At 41.1% G+C, this 20,460-nt stretch overlaps 1 protein-coding gene across 2 annotated transcripts in view; it reads left to right on the top strand.

Moving 5' to 3' along the window:
• The window catches only part of GXYLT1 (glucoside xylosyltransferase 1), a 37,461-nt gene that overhangs the window by 10,646 nt on the left and 6,355 nt on the right, over window positions 1–20,460 (top strand). The window contains exons 2-6 of one of the 2 annotated variants that reach the window (XM_066633511.1): window positions 3,339–3,431; window positions 10,783–10,957; window positions 13,074–13,199; window positions 15,229–15,480; window positions 18,284–18,407. In XM_066633511.1, coding sequence (XP_066489608.1) covers window positions 3,339–3,431; window positions 10,783–10,957; window positions 13,074–13,199; window positions 15,229–15,480; window positions 18,284–18,407 — 770 coding nt within the window. The remainder of the gene's footprint in view (window positions 1–3,338; window positions 3,432–10,782; window positions 10,958–13,073; window positions 13,200–15,228; window positions 15,481–18,283; window positions 18,408–20,460) is intronic. The other variant, XM_066633512.1, reaches the window with a different exon arrangement.

The following is a 20,460-nucleotide window of genomic DNA, read 5'->3' as shown; positions in this document are numbered from 1 at the left end:
GGCACAGGTGGCAGCTTGACTCCAGTGCAAGTCTTGCAGCAACTATTTGTATAAGTGGAAGTTTCAGTTTAATATAACTTAACCAGCTTACGAAGGTTAGTGAATGCTGGTTGCCCTCTCTTGGTTAGTGTGGTTGAATTGCTGGAGCGGCAGAAATTAGTCACTTTTTTTAGAATCGTAAAGTTGGAATGACCCACAAGGTCATCGAGTCTAACCTGCCTGTAGTAGGAAGTCCTCCTAGAGTATCTGTCGCAGGTGCCTGTCAAGCTCTGCTTGAAGATCTGTGATGGAGAATCTGCCACCTCCCTTGGCAATCTGTTCCACTGCTGAACCGCCCTTACCGTCAAGAATTTCTTCCTGTTGTCCAACCGGAATCTCCTCTCTTGCCATTTGTACCCATTGGATCTAGGTCTACTCTTGATTTTTAAAAAAAACCTCAACAGTATTTCTTGAGAAGTTCACAGCTTTGCACTTACTCACTGCTAAGTAACAGTACCACAATTTTGCATTACTGGAACTACAGTATCAAATCAGTGTTATACTGCTATCACAGCAAGTCCTCACTCAAAATTTTTTTCATTCAACATATAGGTTGCCAACCTTTAGTCTCGAAAGACTATGGTATAAGCCTACAGCACCTGGTATCCCCAGGTGGTCTCCCATCCAAATACTAACTAGGCCTGACTCTGCTTAGCTTCTGAGATCAACCGGGATCGGGCATGTGCAGGGTATATTTTCCTTTAAAAGTTAGTTAGTGGTTCTCAAACTTCTGACCTTTGCATCCTTTGAGGCTACTTATTGTAGGGATACTGGAAGCCTCTTCCAGGTCACGCCAGGCCCGCGACCCACCTCCTTGGGTAGCAAGGCATTCTGTGGCGTAGCAGTGCTTTGTAGTGCAATAGGAACGGGTTCTGTGAGCCCACCACTTGAGAGAGTGTTATTGAGCCCATTTATAGTAAAATTGGTTTAGTTATAAGTCGTTTTCAATTTCCAAGAATGTTCCAGTTTCCAAGAACCAATCAAAAACTTTAAGTGAGGCTGTATTTTCAAGTATATAGGACTGAGCTGTAAAAAGTGCAAGATGATATATTTATGATGAGGATTTAGGTTGCCTCTTTCTTAGTATTAATGTTTATGTTGGCATTGGCAGTTTATATTGGATGCGAATCTAATGCTGTGTGTCTCACCATGTCAGCCTTTTCTCTTAATAGAAGTAACTAACTAAATTGGACTTCAGCAGGCTAATAAAGTAACCAGCTTCAGGAGACCTTTCATATTTGATGGATTGCATTCCTGAGGGACAGTGTTATTAGCATGACTAATTCTTGCTCCATTTAGAACTTCTGCTGAGCCTCTGCACATTTTAGTCGAATATGTTTTAAAGGCTGCAGTTCTTCGGCTTTTAATGAGTTCTGTGCTTAATTACTAAGAAATTACTGCATTTACTCTGTATTAAGCTAATGTGCAACAGAGGATAGATATTCATTAGAAAACTTCAGTTGGCAGAAGCTCCTAACTCAGCAGTTCATCTGCTGTCCCTCACAAGAACTCGGGTAAGTATACTTTGTTAGAATAAACATTAGGCCCCCCCTAAAAAAAGCCCAGACAATTGTTAGAGGAAAAGTTATCCAAGAGAGGTAAGTGCAAATGGTTTGAAAGAGTAATAGTTACCATTTCCAGGGATTGGTTTGGCATATGAAGTATATCACTGACAGTTTTTATTAACACTTATATCCAAAGGAGGCACTTTTTCATACAACACATAATTAGTCTGTAGAATTCATGGCCACAAGATCTGGTGATGGTCTCCTGTTTGGATTTAAAGAAGAATTGGAAACACGGGAGACAGTTCTGTCAATCGCTCATAGTCGTGATGGTGCACTGGTTCATCAGAAGTGTGCCTTAGAATGCCAATTGCAGGAGAGCAGTGGTGGAAGAGCAGCACTTCCCAAACTCACCTGTCCAGTGACTCCCCTTTCTAGCAGTTCCAGGAACCTGGAAGTGAATGGTGATGACACGTTTCACATCATGTGATGATGTCACTGGTCAGAAGTGTAGCCCAAGGAGGGGTGGGGTGGTAAGTACTACAGGTGCCGCAATGCACCATGTAAGCGTCCCCTCCCACTTTCGATTGAAGTCATTCCGGGCAGCGATAGCAATACGTAGGAGATGCCATTTTGTTTGGCGATCGCCTGCACATTGCCGTCGCTGCCTGAAAGGCAAGTAAGAAGGGCTGCTTACACTGCGCATTGTGGTGCTTGCAGTATTTTACCCTGCCGCCCCCCTCTGGTCACTTACTTCTGTGTTGTGAGGCCAGTAAGGAACCTTCACCCATTTTTGCTCAGTTCACAGGTGTACACATTTGATCCCTGTTGCGTTTGGCAATGGTGGGCAGAAATGGTTTAGAATAGTGGTAAGGAGGCCAGGGTGGGCGGGAAGCCTTTTCAAACATGCAGTTTTCATGCATGGCAGCTCGGCCCACCGCACCAAGCCTCCCTACTGCTATTTTTAGGCTCTCACCGCAGTCTCACTGCTTGGTGGCAGGTCTCCCATAATGCCCACAGGGGTGCCTTGCTTCACCCCAGGGTGTCACAATGGTCAGATTGGGAATCTCTGGTGGAAGAGGTATGCCTTTTGCTCATGCTTTTGAGCTTCCTGAAGCAACTGGTGGGTCACTGTGGGAAAGAGAATGCTGGACTAGATGGGTCTTTGGGCTGATTCAGCAGGGATTTTCTTATGTTAGTTGCAGCAAAAGCAGCAGAAGGTCTTGTAGCACTCTGAAGACTGACCAATTTATGCTGGCTCACACATAGTCACAAATGTGCTTTGCCACATGTTTGCGACACTCTGAGCCAGTGCAGGGATGGCTGCGCTGGCTCAGGCCACTGTTAGGACTGCGCAGTGAGAATCTCTTTTAAAATACAAGTTAGGATTACTTTTCCAGTAGTTTAGAGGCATATTGAAGTGTACTGTTGGTGATTTTTTATTAAGCACTGATAAGCTATCTGTGCCCTGTACAAAACTGGAGAGAGAACATAGTCTTTTAATAAGCTTAGTACTAGGAAGTTGTCACAGTTGTTTAAGAAATGCCCACTAGCGATTGAATCCTTTTTCAGTACGATTGCCCTTGGGCAATTATGACATTGTGGAGCTACTGTTTGGGTATATTTGTCCTGATATGATGTAAATTAATCTTACACAATATGCAAATGCTACCATGATGCACTTATCAGTAACTGGAAACTAACTTTTTAAAGAACAAACAAAAATCTTCCATTACAATCTTGAAATAAAGCAAGTAACATTCATACAGGACTGTTTCTGTCTTATCCTGTTAGGTGTAAGAATGTATCTCTATCTTACTGGAATTCCTATTGGATGCTGCCCTCTGGTGTTTGTGGAATGAACTGCTTTTGGGAAGCTGCTCGTAGGTAGGCTTTGTCATAATTGCTCACTTAGCTAATTTTAGCTGTGCTGATAAATATTTTGAGACAATAGAAATGTTAAAGCAGTCACTAAATATTTCAGTGACTTTTCCTGTGGTCACAAAGCATCAGTCTTGCTAGATTCTCAATCATGATTTAAGATAACCAAAAATCAAAATGATTTAAATATAGTTTCTGAGTTTCAGATTCATGTATACAGCAGTAGTCTTGGCTTTTATCCACTTGATTTTCATCGCTTTGCTCTTTCAGCCATTTTTAATTAGAGCCACATTTCAAATTTTGTCAACGTGCTTTCCTCTTTTACCCAGTTTCAGCTAACCTTCCACAATATTTATCAATGTTCTTTTATTTCTGCTTATTTATTAACACGCTTTCACAAGTGTTATATAATTAACGTTTTTTACTTACCAAAATAAATTTGTAAGTTCTATAAAGTTATGATTTGACAAACATCCATTTTTTACTTTCGTCTGTACTCGGATCCCCAGATGAAAGTCCAAGTCATTGCTGTATGCTTGTTTCACAGGCAACCTGACTGCTAGAACAGTTAAAACAAGTGGTTTACATATAATCTGAACTTTTATACAAAGGTTATGCAACTTTTGTGTCACAGTCCGCATGTCTGCTGATTTCTGCTGGCTGTTTCGAGTAGTTAGGATTCAAAGACAGCAATGGATCAAACTGCATGTTGTGTACAGTTCTAAAATCCCCTCCCCCCCAGTAAAATTGCATTTGAAAACCAAAACAAACTGTGTGTGACTTGCAAGGCAAGGCTAGGCATGTCTACTCAGAAGCAAGTCCCATTATGTTCAATGGGGCTGATTCCCAGGATTGTAGCCTTAGAGTTTGAATCATGGACAGGCATTTGGGGAGGGGTTGTTCGTGGGACCTGTAAGTTTAGGAAACATATAGGAGACCTCTGTGTTTTTCATTGTGAGTAGGAGAACTGTGTGAGAGGGATGACTATGAGAATACAAACAACAGGCAGAAAAATTAAGAAGCCCTTCAACTCAATTTTTTGCACTACCCATAGCAGTTGGAATAAAGATTCAAGGAATTGCATCACTGGTGGCCCATCCATGCAGCCACCACATGAAGGCTGCATTGGCAGCAGATTGCAAGGGGTATGAATTGCTGGCAGATTGGGGGTACCTTTCACCCTGAGGCTGCCACCCCCATCCTCCAACAAGCTGCAATGATCTGCTTCTCGCCTGCTCTTTCTGTGCTACATTCTTGCCCGAAAAAGCTTAGCAGAATCAGCTTCCTGGCTGGATGGGAGACTGAGGAGTGGAGTGTGGAGGGGGTTGCTGGCAAAAAAAAATGGGTAACATCGTTGAGAAGCTGGTCTGAAGCTTGGTTTGCAGCTGCCTGTGAGAGCTTGATGGACACAAGAGCTAGGACAATGACTACACTATGAAGGGTAACACCTGGAGAAACTGAGGTTTCTATGTGGAATCTCATAGAACCAATCTTTGTAAAAATCTAATTGAAACATGAATTTATGTTCAGCCTGCCTCTGTAATTGCCTTGAGTTTGTTGAGAAAGTACATAAATATTGTAATAAATACTGTGGAAGAGTTCGTGCTATCCCTGTAAGTCAGGTGCATCCAAGCGCTGGCCTGTGGGCCTAGTGGGCTAGAATAATAATTCCGAACATGGCAGTGGCAAAACCTTGCTGTTGTACCCCACAGCTGCCTTTCTTCGCACCAGGCCATTGCAGAGCCTCACTCCTGGAAGCCACTTCCTCAGGAAATTGGAGTTTGTGCTGAGCCTTCTGGGGCGATATGCAGCAGAAGCAGCTCCCCCGTGTGAAGTGTGCAACAATCCAGCGCGACCAAAGGTGGCTGTGGGGGCTTTGCCACCACCCCTCCCGGAATTATTATTGCTGCAGAACTCAGGCCATGGTTTTGAGACCACTGCTGTAAATGAAAATGGAATCCCCACACTTCCAGGTTTCATGGAGCAGCACAAAGAGCATGTAAAGGGCCTTTTTTTCCTGTAGTGCAGAGGCAGCAGAGACCTGACACTTTGTACTCTCCTGGGTCAACTAGGAAGGCAACAATAAAAATTGAATGCATGATTGTCAAGCATCCACAAATACTAGCTTGGCTTATTAGTTAAGCGTCGTCGCTTAAGAGCCAAACTTCTATTTGTGCTCCGTACCCTCTACTTAGACCATCCACCCCCACAGACATACTCCCAACACTCACACTTTGGGCTCTATGGTTGTAAAATCCAATCCCACCACAATACTGCAGCAATATTGCAGGCATTTTTCAAGCAGATAGAAGTTTCATAAAACTTTGTACAGTCATGTAGTAACTCAGGTTTTAACTACACTGTGAGCACATAAAATGAATTTTTTAATTCTAATCTGTGGTTTCATGGTTTAATTATTGCTTTATATTTTTGGAAGCTGATTTTTATTCTTGCAAGTATATTTATAGACTTTATTAAAAGCTCGATTATTAAACACATACTTTTTTGGGTGTAAGTCCTAAGTGTGGAAAATATCGATTTTGGCCAGGTGTTTGTTTTAATTCTCTGTCCAAGAAATGTTTTTACAAAAGTGGAGGCAGGTATTTTCTTCTGCTTTTTTGAAACTTGGGTTCTTTCATAGCCTATGAATATAAGAAAAGCTCCAGTGGATCAGTCTAAACGCTCACCTAGTCCAGCTTCCTGTATTTCATAGTGGCCCACCAGATGCTTCAAGAAGCACGCAAGACAACAAGAGACCTGTATCCTCCTGCTACTGCCTTGCATTTGGAATTCAGAGATTCCCATGGCTTGTAACCTATGATGGGCTTAAATCTGCCCAATTCCCTTTTAAAGGCATCTAGGCCAGATGCCATCATCACCTCCTGTGGCAAGGAGTTCCACAGATTACTTTCAACAGAAAAAACTCAAGCTTCAAAAAGTAGTTTTTTCTTTCCTAAAGGTAGAACAGTGTAAAATGTTTGGGGGGACAACTTCAGTTTTTACTTGGGATTGTTGGTGAGAATATAATTTTTTGCATTTAATTTAATGAATTACTGAAAAATTTCTATTCATTTTGATTAAAAGTCACTGTTTAAAAATGGAGGAAGGAAATTTGCTGTAGTTTATTTATAATAATTCCTTATTTCCAACTGATCTTGACCGCAAACTTTTCCTTGTGATTTTCTGTTAATGTACTCCAGTACACACCTGGGAGTAAGCCTCATTGAAATTAGTGAGACTTCTGAGTATGCAGTCATCCTTTCAGGCTATAAAGCACCACTGAGCTTGCTTATCAAAGGGGTTTTCCAGACACAAAGCAGGACCTCTGCCTCTTGTTTTCTGGAATCTCTGCTAGCTGATTAGCAAAGATAAGGATAATTGGTTTTCCCCCTCCCTCAAATGTGCCTTCAGGGTGAGCTGGCCTGATTTCTAGAGAACTTCAAAACCTGCCTGGTTAACCTCGATGTTATCAGCTCCTTGACTGTTTATTCTACTCCTAGAGATGGGAAAAGGTAATTGGCCATTGAGTTGGCCAGTGTTGGTTTGGTGTGACATGAACAAGCCTTGTGCTTGTACAAGCTTTCCTCCCTCAAGCTCTTTGGTGCAATGTATTATTTCTCTTTTACTATAAACCATAATTTGCTACAATATCCAAACTGGCCAAATGGTTTGCACTTGCCCTGCAAACCTGTGTAGCAAGCTACATTTTGAAACTGACCTGTAGTAACTGGTTTGGAGGGCAAGCATAACCCTAAGCCTGGATGGAATAGTGAACTGTGGTTTGCTTTACAGAGGGAATCTTGGTATCCACTGATTCAGAAGTCCACCTTTAAATGTCTTGTAACCCCTCCTGACCGCAGCAGTGTTTTTTCTAGTGGCTATCTGCTTTTGCTTCCTTTTAGATTGTGAGCCCTTTTGGGACACCAAGCCATTAGATAATTTCTCTGTAAACTGCTTTGTAAACTTTTTGTTGAAAAGTGGTATATAAATACTATTAATAATAATAATGTTAATAACAAGGGGAAAAAGCACCAAAATCCAATTTCCTACATTCATGCTGTTAAATTATTGTAGTTTCATTCCATTAGATTTTGTTATTCACCCCAACTAGTGGCTGAATGCAGTATAGTGTCTATACCAATGCATTCTGGGGTGACAATAGAAGTGGGTCTTTAAAACTATTTTTCCACAGATTTGGTATCCACTGGGGGTCTGTGGATGACCTGCATAAAGGAAGTCACTCATTGAATTAAAAACATGCAATAGGATGAGGAACGCATGATTGCAGGTTCATTCTCATGGTACTAAACTAATTTGAAAATCATGATTCAGTTTTTGGATCCAGTCTTTTCCTACTTTCCAGCACCAATGCAGCCATGCCAATGTGGCAGGCAACACCTGCCTAAGGGGATAGTCATGGAGGCCTCCTTGAGGCCTTAAAACTGCATTGGCACTGAAAAGGATAGGATTGGGCCCTTTTGTCTTTAGAATTGGCTTTAACGTATTTTTGTTTGTATTCAGATCTCATTCCAAACCTGAGTATTTTGAAAAAGACACACCTACTATGATTTATTTAAAAACTTTTTGTTCAAACTTCATTTTAATTTTCTAAAACCATAATTAAATAGCATCCCAAGGGTGCTTTTTTCCTTCTCCCATCCCTTTTGAAACCCTTGACACCCCACCAAGTCACTGCAGAGGTAATGCTCTGCAGTGGCGTGCTTTTATGATGTGGGAATGGAGCAATATTTGGAAACTGAGAAGAAATAGCAAATGGAACCTTTGTTCACTGTTCCCTCCAAACATCCAGGTACTCCCGCTCCCTTCAGTCTGTAGTCTGTCCCCCCAGAATCTCTGCAGTGGCTTTTTTTTGGTGAGGTTTTTCAGTAGGAGGGTAATGGTGTGAGCATGTCTCCCACAAACATTCTCTGGAGGCTACTCATTGTTCACTCTGTGAAAACTATCAATAGTTTTGAAAAATGTTATTTAATGAACTGGAATTAGTGGCTGCAGACTGCCCTGTTAGAATGGAATGTTTGATGCTTACAATAAACATATTTCTGTGTTTGGAATGCTTACTCTTCTGTAGCAGAGAAGGAAGTATATGTGGAACTATGTATTGAGGTTATCCTGTTTGTTGTAACTGGTTCCAAAACTTGGAGCAACATGCTGGAGAATATTGAAATTAAGCACTTGGCTATGTTGGCTGCTGCACAACATATGCTGCACAACATATGCTGCACTTGGCTATGTTGGCTGCTGGAATTTCAAAGTCTAAGTGTCATTTAGGAATGATGCAGGAACTTTGATTTAAGATGGTCACTGGCTTTGGGAGGGGAGAGATATGGTGAGTGATAAAAGGCTGGTGGTTCAGCATTTGTTGGATAGTAGCTAATTGCATAGAATTTTAGCTATGCATTTTTCATTTGCATGTTAAAACGTTGTTACCTGTCCTAATCTTTTGGGATGATACAATTTAATTTTTTTTCTTATTGGTTACAATATGTTAACTCAGTGATTTTCAACCAGTGTGCCATGGTACATTGGTGTGCCATGAATGATCTGCAGGTGTGCCATGGGATTTTTTTTTGGGTGTCATTTATTAGTAGGACCGTTGCGGGATGCGAAACCCCCACTTGCAATGCAGTGTGCCTTGTCAATTGTCAAAAAACTGATGGTGTGCATTGACAATTTTAGTGCCTTGTTAAGTGTGCCATGAGGTGAAAAAAGTTGAAAATTGCTTTGTTAACTCAAGAAACTCACTTATCCATCAAAATATTTCCAAGTAGCCAGAGGACAAAAGAAAACATGGCTTTTGAAGTTTAAGAAAGATTAACCATATCTACTTCAGGATTGCTGCTACTTTTACTACTACTATCTAATGCTGAAACACCATTTTGGACTGGCTTTTAGAAGCTAATCATTGTAACCGTTCTTATATGACTGGGAAGCATGGCAGAAATGAACTTGAAAAGTATGTTAAGAATAGAAGTAATAGAGCCTATTGAGGCATAATAAGAAAGCAGAGACTAGTATGGCATTCAGTGGAACACGAATGACACTTAAAATTTTCCCATCCCTCTGTACTAGATAGCAGCATCCAGTATCCATGAAAAACCAGATCAGAGAGCCCTCCCAGTGGGGATTGACTATGGGGGAATGTCAGGAAAGGGGACAAGGACTGAAAATTGGGTGGACGCTCAGGGAAGGAGTGTCTGCCTGATGGTTTTGGCAGTTTCTCAACCGTTCCCCTTGCTCCATCTCACCCTACTCTCAGGAGTCTTCTTGGAGAAGCTTTTTCTGTTTTCCTTTCTCCTGCCAGCCAGGTGCTCCTGCCTCTGAAGTCAGGTGGGCGGTGACCAGGGAAAGTTCCTCCTTTGTAGGATTTCTGCATTTGTGGAATTCTCTCCACAGAGAGGCTCTCATAAAATTGAGTCTTATGTCTTTCAGGTATTAGGCAAAGGCTTTTTATTTGGACATACCTTTTATTCTGTGTTTAGATTTGTTTCCTGCTGCTGATCTTTTTAGATTGTGCCACTGCCCTAGTCTATATTCTGTGATTGATGCATTTTAATTATGTTAGTATTAATAGCTCCCTCATTTTTTATGTGAAGTGTAGGGTCATACAATGTTTATTATTAATAGTTATATTAATACTTTTCAACAAAACTTAGTTCACAAAGCAATTTACATAGCAAAACAGTCAATAAATAGCTCCCTGTGCCCATTGGGCTCACAGAGAGATGGAGAAGAGGCACCAGCAACAGCCGCTAGAAAAAGACAACATGCTGGGGTGAAGAGGGACTGTAGCTCTCCCCCTGGTAAATATAAGAGGATGCCATTTTAAAAGGTGCTTCTTTGCCCAATTAACAGGACACTCACCAAAACATTCCCTTAAAACAGTGTTTCTCAAACTGTGGGTTGGGACCCATTAGGTGGGTTGCGAGCTAATTTCAGGTGGGTCCCCATTCATTTCAATATTTTATTTTTAATATATTAGACTTGATGCTACCATGGAATTTGGGGAAATGTTATAGACCTGTACTTTTAACAAGCTACTATGTATATTCTTTTAACAATGACAGTAAATGGGACTTACTCCTGGGTAAGTGTGGGTAGGATTGCAGCCTAGGATTGTTAAACATTTTCCTGCTTGATGATGTAACTTCCAGTCATGACATCACTTCCGGTGGGTCCTGACCGATTTTCATTCTAAAAAGTGGGTCCCGATGCAAAAATGTGTGAGAACCACTGCCATAAAATATTATAGTGGTAAAAATGCAACTTGATTTTTTTTAAAAAGGTTTACTTTTAATGTCTCTTTGGAAACCATTACTACTTGTGTTCTTTGTTTTAGATATGGTTCTCTGAAAACTTTGCCTTCTGAGAAGATGCACTTAGCAGTGGTAGCCTGTGGTGAAAGGTTGGAAGAGACAGTTACGATGCTGAGATCAGCCATTATTTTCAGCATTGCACCTCTACAGTTTCATATTTTTGCTGAGGACTCGCTGCACAATGATTTTCAACAGCACGTAAGTATTCAGAGAGTTTAAAGTACTCAAATAGTGCGTGCCTGAAATTGCTGGTTTAATAATGACTTGCCCTTGTTTGATTTCTGGTTCTTGGTGTTCAGATAGCTATAAGCGGTCTTGCTTCGGGGGAATAAAGCTAAACCGTGACTTAGATATGAGATCAGTGAAATCTAGCAGCATTGTTTACTTTCTAGTTGAATGCATTATATCTTCCATGAGCAAAAAAAGTGTAAATTTGGTTTTAGGTTCTTTTCTTGTAGAACTCTCCTTCAAAGTGTTACGTAGCTTGCTCATAGCTATTGTCTTGCAACATCATAGATAGCGAGCTATGGTTTATTTTTATGAGCATGAGAAACTGCAAGCCTAGAGTTCACATGCTCTTTCTCTCATCCTTCATGTTTTAGGGGAAGAAATTGGAAATTCTTTATGGATGGGAATTTTTTGTAGAGAGACAGCAAACTGAACTGTTCTAGCAAAGATTATGAAGTCAGACTATGAATATCTTTAGATGCAAATTTAATCTAAAAATTGTCTTGTCATTATATTCTATTGTATCGCCTTTGTGTACTAAAGTTTGCTAACCTTTGCTGCTTCAAAGTGTCATCTTCCTTTTAGTGAAGTATATGAAGCCTCTTTCAAAAAAATAGTTGAAAACTTACCATTTGGGTTTCTTCTTCTGAAACTCAGGCTGTGTGTGAGTGCCATATATGTACCCAAAATAAGAAAGGACAGACCTGGTGAACAAATATTATTTGAGGTGCAGTCCATTCTCGGTATCCATGCACTCTGTTCCTGTGGGTTTGCTTTTCTTCTGGAACAAAGAGTGTGACTTCCCGCCGTATGCGGTTTGTTCTTGCCTATCCATGGCCATTTCGATGCAACCTGTGCCATTCTGAAGCTATCCCAGCATCTGCAGCAGCCATTTTGAATCTCTCAAGAGCCCATTCGGAAGCTATCCATGGCAATTCTGAAGGTATTCGTGCCAGTTTGATTTTCCTGTTAACCCTGTTTATTCCATAGGTTCCATAATTCCATATCCACAGATTCAGTACCTGCTGAGTTTTCTGGAAACCTAACGCCTATGGATGCTGAGAATTGTCTGTATCTCAAAGGTTTACCTTGTTTTCTAGGTCTGATTTTATCAAACAGAAAAAAATCCTGCTTTTACTCTGAAACATTTAATTCCTCCCCATGACAAATCATTCTTATATTTCTATCCCCTATCTAATAATTGAAAAAGAATGGAAAACAGTGTCAATTTACCTATATAATGCCAGAGCATCAATCTAGTTTTGAGGAGGCCTTTGACTAACAATGTTGCTTATTACTTAAACCAGTGGTTTTCAAACTGGGGTGTCACAATGCCCCAGCCAGAGAGCCCTGGCCTCTACACCCTTGCCAGAATCACATCACTGTCGAGGGGTGCAGAGCCTTGCTTAAACTTACTGGATGCTGGAACAGGCTCCCAGGGTTGTAGGGAGCCCTGCTCCAGCCTCCGCAGGGCTTCCCAAAGCGTGAAGACACTTAAAATAACGATTGCAACCCACTTCCAGTTTTTAGTCGCAAAACCGGAACAGGGTCACGATCATTATTTTGACAGTTTGCGTGCTTCAGGGTGCGCTGCAGAGGTTGGTGCGAGGCTCCTCGCACCTCCAGGAGCCTGGTCCAGCCTCTTGTAATTCTAAGCAAGCCCCTGTGCCCCCTCCACAGCAAAGTGATTCTGGCGATCGCATCGCTGTCTCCTCCCTCTCCCCACAAGAATTTACAGTGGTGCTCAAACTCCCTGAGAGTTTGAGAACCGCTGACTTAGTGCCCAGTCCTATCCAACTTTCCAGCACCGGTGCAACTGCAGTGCAGCCCCGAGGTAAGGGAACAAATGTTCCCATACCTTGAGGAGGCCCCTGTGACTGCCTCCCCACCACAGGATGCAGTGCATGTTCCATTGGCACCGTTGCACTGGCACTGGAAAATTGGATAGGATTGGACCCTTAAACATTTTATTTGATTTTGCAGTGTTTTGAATAGCCTTTTACTGTTTATAAAACAGCTAGAATATCTTTCTTGTTCTTATTTCAGTACTTTAATGAAATACTAAACTTTTGAAATGCTTTTTCAGCTTGATGGTTTGGCGTATCAAGAAAAATTTAATTATACTTTATACCCCATCTCATTTCCAACCGAAAATGCAGCCGAATGGAAGAAATTGTTTAAACCCTGTGCATCTCAGAGACTTTTCTTGCCAGTAAGTAGTGGTGATGACAAGATTCATAGTGTTGTTGAAATTCCCTGGGCTCTTTTTATTGAACTTTAGATGTGCTTTCGAGAACAGTGATTTAGAGCACAAGCCTAACCAGGTCTACTCAGAAGTAAGTCCTATTTTGTTCAGTGGGGTTTATTCTCAGGAAAGTGTGGTTAGGATTGCAACCTTTGTTCATTTGTGGTTCTTAAATTGGTGCAAGGTGTTTGGTAAAGTGAAAAACATGCTGAATGAACATTTATTAGTCCAATCTGGATGTGTCATAGAATGTTATTGCTTAAGTATCCCTTATCTGGGCTGCTTGGGATAGGAAGGTGTCTGTATTTTGGATTTGTCTGGATTTCATAATGCTTTCTCTTGCTGTTTTCAGTGTTACCCATATGGGTTACCCATATGGGATCATTAGGAAGGGTATTGAGAACAAAACGGTTAGTATTATAATGCCGTTGTACAAATCTATGGTAAGGCCACACCTGGAGTATTGTGTCCAGTTCTGGTCGCCGCATCTCAAAAAAGACATAGTGGAAATGGAAAAGGTGCAAAAGAGAGCGACTAAGATGATTACGGGGCTGGGGCACCTTCCTTATGAGGAAAGGCTACGGCGTTTGGGCCTCTTCAGCCTAGAAAAGAGACGCTTGAGGGGGGACATGATTGAGACATACAAAATTATGCAGGGGATGGACAGAGTGGATAGGGAGATGCTCTTTACACTCTCACATAATACCAGAACCAGGGGACATCCACTAAAATTGAGTGTTGGGCGGGTTAGGACAGACAAAAGAAAATATTTCTTTACTCAGCGCGTGGTCGGTCTGTGGAACTCCTTGCCACAGGATGTGGTGCTGGCGTCTAGCCTAGACGCCTTTAAAAGGGGATTGGACGAGTTTCTGGAGGAAAAATCCATTATGGGGTACAAGCCATGATGTGTATGCGCAACCTCCTGATTTTAGGAATGGGTTAAGTCAGAATGCCAGATGTAGGGGAGAGCACCAGGATGAGGTCTCTTGTTATCTTGTGTGCTCCCTGGGGCATTTGGTGGGCCGCTGTGAGATACAGGAAGCTGGACTAGATGGGCCTATGGCCTGATCCAGTGGGGCTGTTCTTATGTTCTTATGTTCTTATGGGTGTCATCTGGCCTCAGTCATTTTCATCAGTTTCTGTATAGGTATGTCCCACAGAGTGGAGAATAGAACTTGCAGCCTATACCTGAACTGTATATTGGAATGAGTTCAAGACCTTCTAGTGTTTACGCTACAGAATCTTTTTTTTTTTTTTTAAAGTCTTGGACAAAAGTGTGTCTGGATTTCAGAATAGTCTGAATTTTGGATGTCCAGATAAGGGGCAATCTACATAGAATACTTCTGGGTGATTTTTGAAGATGGCTGTATGTATGCAGGCATCCTCCAGTATTCACAGGGGGAGCAGGAATGCATCATCCACAGATACCCGGGGGATGTCTGTATATGCACACATGTGTGTTCACTGTTATATAAAAGTCAGTTATAGGGAATTCAAGTATAAGCAAAGATAGTCTTCTACTTTGTATTTATGCTTTCTCATAACACTCAGAAACTAAACACTGCCTAGCTTCCATATAAAATCTGAAAACAAACATTTATTCACATTTATAAATGTGTACTTCATACTTTTGTAGTTTTCAAAATTAAAAATAATAAAATGGAAAAAGTATAAAGTCTAGTAGTTTACAGTACACTAAAACTGGAATAGCAACATCAAAATGTCAGAAATTAATTCAACATCCTAAACGATTAACTCTTGTTTTTATTTCTGGATAGTGACATTTTTGCACATGACTTACAATCACAAACTTTTCAAGATAATTTTGTTAAATTTTCTGTGCTTTGTGATTAGTTCTGAAAAAATAAAGGCTATGTGCTTATATAGCTATATTTTGGGAAGAGACTGCAACTTAATGTATATTGGTCAGGATGCGTTTCAGAAATGATTAGTGTCTGACCTCACAATCATTTCAAATTTCTTTTTTCCTTCATAGTTAATCCTCAGACATGTGGACTCTTTATTGTATGTTGATACAGACATCTTGTTTTTAAGGCCAGTTGATGATATCTGGTCTTTCCTGAAAAAATTTAATTCTACTCAAATTGCTGCAATGGCGCCAGAACATGAAGAACCTCGCATTGGATGGTATAATCGTTTTGCTAGACACCCATATTACGGAAAAACTGGAATAAATTCTGGAGTAATGCTAATGAACATGACCCGCATAAGAAGAAAATATTTCAAGGTATGTGTTGGTTCTTTTCACATTTTCACTGCTTTTAAAAATTAAAGACTGAAAAGGTGTATACTGAATTACTACTGAATTTACTTTTTCATTGATGACTTTTTTGTGGTTATCAATATCTGATTTCCTTCTCATCTTTAAGGAGTGCTATAACTTTTCCTAATGGAAGCCTTTTTGCTGATGTTCTCTAGCCAAGTTATGGTGGTTTTTCCTTATGTAGCTTATTCTTACTTCTTTGATAGAAAATATTTATATCATTTGTGTAGTAGTTCATTGAATCAAAGGCATGCAGAGTGTAGCAATAGAATGGATGTGAATCCATTGTGAATCCATCAATTTGACCAGAAGGTGGTGCTACTAGACAGTTTACTATAAACATACAATACCTATAAAAATATTATCTATTGTCGTGTGTGTAAAGCCACAGATTTACTCAGTCCCTATACGTCTAATATACCAATATTTTAAAGTTACAATTGTATTTCCCAAAGTTGTCAGCTTGTAGTACTACAGGAACTGAAATTCACAAAAGAATTCTCTAGATGTGTGTTGCTATGCAGCAGGAATATTTTAAATTGGTGGTCTACTTACATTTTTACAGAGATTTCTGCATGAAGTGGATGTGTTTTATGGGATATAATCAAATGGCGATTGATGGACATCACTGGGCGCACCATTCTGTGATAGATTTAGACCAGCCATTTTCAACCACTGTGCCGTGGCACACTGGTGTGCCATGAATGGTCCCCAGGTGTGCCACGGGAATTTGGGAAAGGGTCATTTATCAATAGAACCATTGAGGGATGTGAGCCCCCATTGACAGCAGTGTGCCCTGTCAATTGTCAAAAAGCTGATGGTGTGCCTTGACCATTTTAGTGGCTTGCCAGTGTGCTGAGAGATGAAAAAGGTTGAAAACCACTGATTTAGACTGACATTGTTTGTTGCAAGTGGCAGAAGGTTCAATACAGTTCTTCAGTCTTTATTTACAAAACTCATCCTTTAAAATATGAGTTTTACCACAGCATGTGCAGGTATAGGATTACTACCCCTCCAGGAAGACTGCAGCGGAAGGGGGGAGATTGGCGACACCTGGTCCAGGAACAGAGGGAAGACTACAGCTTAACAGAACAAAAGGTGTTGGTAAAAAGTGGCAGCTGAGTCCCAAAGAATCCAGGCAAGAGCATCCCCAGAGTTTGGTCCCAGCATGAACAAATGTAACTGGAACCACAAACTAGAATAACTTCTATCATATTCGGGTTGAGTTTGTTCAGTATTATCCAGTTCATTATAGCCATATCCTACTACGTAAGCATCCTACTACGTACATTGCTTGGAGATGTGGTCAGAGATGGTATCAGTACACCTAGGGCAGCGATTTTCAACCACTGTGCTACAGCCCGCTGGTGTGCAGAATGGTCTTGCAGGTGTGCCATGGCAGTTTGGGGGGAAGGTGATATACTAGTAAGGCCATTGGGGGACGTGAGCCCCCCACTGGCAGTGTGGTGTGTCATGTAAAAAAAAACTGATGGTATGCTTTGACAATTTTAGCACCTTCTCAGTGTGCCATGAGATGAAAAAAAAAAGGTTGAAAAATGCTGGCCTAAACGTTCTACGCTGCCTTTCTCCTTTTGGGAAGGTTGGCTTATAATAACAATTAAAAACATTATTATTACAAAAATACAATAAAATACTGCAGCATTTTAGATAAAATAAATACAGGTTGAGCCTTATTATTTGTGTGGGTTCCGTTCCAAGCACTCACGTGGATGGCAAAAAACGAGCTATAGCAAATCAATTTAAAAAACAAAGTTTCTTTGCTCTGGTGATTAAAAAACAGCCTTGCTGACCTTTGTGATCTAAGATAAGAGTCATTAAGAAGATAATCCATCAATCAGTCCTCCTCCAAGAGCTTAGAAAGGTGCTTCACTCAGCCCCTCCCTTCACCAATGCAAATCGATCACTTTTCTTTCACGTGCTCAGGGGGAGGGGAGGGGTCACCTGGAAAGAGAAGGATTGATGGATTGTCAGCCAGCTGCCCTCTCTCTCTTTCTCATTAAGGAGGCTATTGTTAAATGACTGTTCAGTTTTTAAACTTATTTTAAAGGGATGCATTTTTTCCCTTCTCCAGGAATCAGCACATTCCTTCTCATTTGCAGTGACCATTTGTGTTGAGTCAAATCCGTGTATAAAAAAATCTGTGTATAACAAGGCTGGACCTGTAAAGATAAAATAGAATAAAAAATAAAATAAAAAAATAAATCAAACAAGTTCAGAAAAAGCCTGTGCGAAGAGCCAGCTGTTCAGCCTCCAGCACAGTAGAGGCAATGGACAATGGAGAGTAAACTGAACTGGATTCGGTTATTTTAGTTCTGAATCCAATCAACTTGGAAAGAATTTGCAACTGTTTTTGATGGTACCGTACACACTGAAGGAGGAAGTTTTCAGCATGGGGGTGCTTTTGGTTAGACTCTCAGGTAGCACATGCTGTGATCCAGAGCGCGTTGTACCAGGTCCATTTGATCTGTTGAAGGCGCCCTTAGACAAGGATACAAGATTTTAATATTTTTAATAGTTGCAGGGAAGGGATACAATGTAAATATTGTACCAGTCATACTTATTTTATGCATTGTAAATCCTGTACACACTTGTCTGAGAGTAAATCACACTGAACATAGTAGGACTTACTTCTAAGCAAGTTTGTGCAGAATGGCACTGCATATGGGGTATCTGATCCCAGTATAGCAACAAGCCTACCTAGATTTTCTTTTAGGTCTAATATTGGTCTTTGCTTTCTATGTTGAAGAATGATATGACGACAGCACGCTTACAATGGGAAGAGATTCTCATGCCATTGCTAAAAAAATACAAGCTGAACATAACGTGGGGTGATCAAGACCTTCTAAACATTATGTTTTATCATAATCCAGGTAAGCTGCTTTTTCTCAACTGTCCAGTATGCCATATGAATCATGTACCTGAGCACACGATTGCCAGTTGAACCACCGAATCTTTGTATTGAAATCTGTGTTTTAGATTTACTCAGAGCATTTAAATACTGATCAGATTTCAGCTTTACATTCCTTTTGCTACTGCAATTTCTGTAAAATGCTAAATTGAACAATAAGGTTGCCATCAAATTCTTTCCAGCACAAAATTGAAAACTGTCTTGGGGTTTGTGACCCTGTATATTTGAGACATACTTTCCTTTGCATAGGGCACAATCTGAACTTGTGATGCATTTTGGCTTAGAGCAGGGGTGTCCAAAGTTTTTGGCAGGAGGGCCACATCGTCTCTCTGACACTGTGTCGGGGGCCAAGGAAAAAAAGAATTAATTTACATTTAAATTTTGAATGAATTTACCTAAGCTTATATAAATGAATATATTAAAGATGAACTTATATGAATGAATGATGGTCTTGCAATAGCTCAAGGCCTATAAAAGGCCATGCACAAAGCAAGGCTGGCCTTTCCTTTGCTGCGCATCACAGATGTGAAACAACAAGCAGTGGAGGGAGCCCTCATCCCACAGCTCACGCGAGAGGTCAAACAGTCGCCCTCACACTGAGAGCAGTTGTGTCGGGCCAGTGTGGGCTCCAACAAATCTCTGGAGGGCCAGAGGCTCATTGGAGAGTGGGGGCTCCTTTAGGGCCACATTGAGAGGCCTCAAGGGCTGCAAGTGGCCCCAGGGCCGGGGTTTGGGCACCCCTGCCTTAGAGATATAAGCAGAACTCCTTTGCAGAATTTCAACCTTCTCTAATAATGTCCCTCTTTGCATTTTGTTGAGGACAGTGGTGGTGCATTTTGTAGGACAGTGGTTCCCAATATTTTTTGACTACTGGCTCAGTTGACCTACTGAACCGTTGGCCATGGCTCCCCATTAGGGCTACAATCCTATTCATTGTATAGGGAGGCAGGTTTTTTTTTTGCAAGAATTCTGTGGCTCCCCTGGCTGGTTTCCATGGCTTCCTGGAGAGCCACGGCCCGCAGTTTGGCTATAGCAAGGGTGTCAAAAACAAGGTCTGTGGGCCACATGTGGTCCCTGGAAGCAATTTGTCTGACCCCCATTATGATTAGACTTTCCCAGCTTGATAATTGGGCTCCCTTATATCTTGAAAATATGAACAAAAATGTGCACACTTTTTTTCTGTCATTTGCAGCTAATGAGTTTCTAGGTGAGAACAAAATATACTTATTTCTGGCCATCTGCTTAATGTCATCATTTCTGGCCCTCAAAAGTCACCACGAATGCTAACTTCAGCCCTCTGAATGAAACGAGTTTGACATCTCTGGGCTAGAATATGGCCTTGAAGATTTAGGTTAAATACGACAGATTTAACTAGATTCAGTTAGGTTCAGATCCTGACAGTTAAAATTATTATTACTATTTTAAAAGTTCTGCACTGCCTTTCTCCTTTTGGGGTGTTTGGTTTATAATATAAATTAAAAGCATTATTAATACAAAAATACAATAAAATCTGCAGCAATTAAAGCAAGAAACTGGAAGAACAAAAAAGTCAAATAAGCTCAGAAAAAGCCTGTGCTAAGAGCCAGCTGTTCAGCCTCCAGCACAGTACTAGCAGTGAAGGAGACTGCAGTATAGAGGCAAGGAATTCCGTTTTGGAGGACCACCACTGCGAAAGCTGCCTGGCACACCCACCTGGCACATCTCTGTAACCAAACCTCAGAGGGAAGGGGGACATGCAAGAGAGCCTCCCTCTCTGATTTTAATGGGGAAAGAAGTTTCTTTGGACATCTTTACCCCAAGTAGGATAGAGGTCCATATAGAAGTTCTGTTAAGTAGTTCTGGAAAGGTGGTACATGTTCCCTCTCTTCAGAGATATGTTGCTGTGGTTGATCGGGCCGATGTGTAAAGCAGTGGTTCCCAGCCTAATTTGTGGCCTGTGGGGAAGTGTGGCAAATGTTCAGGGGTGTTGCGGGACTCCTGTTGCCTGAGGCACTTGGCAGTGAGACCACAATGCA

The sequence above is a fragment of the Tiliqua scincoides genome, chromosome 7, assembly GCF_035046505.1.
Source record: "Tiliqua scincoides isolate rTilSci1 chromosome 7, rTilSci1.hap2, whole genome shotgun sequence".
NCBI classification, from domain to species: domain Eukaryota; kingdom Metazoa; phylum Chordata; class Lepidosauria; order Squamata; family Scincidae; genus Tiliqua; species Tiliqua scincoides.
Note: the sequence above shows the minus strand (reverse complement) of the source record. Positions and strands in the feature narration are given on the sequence as shown.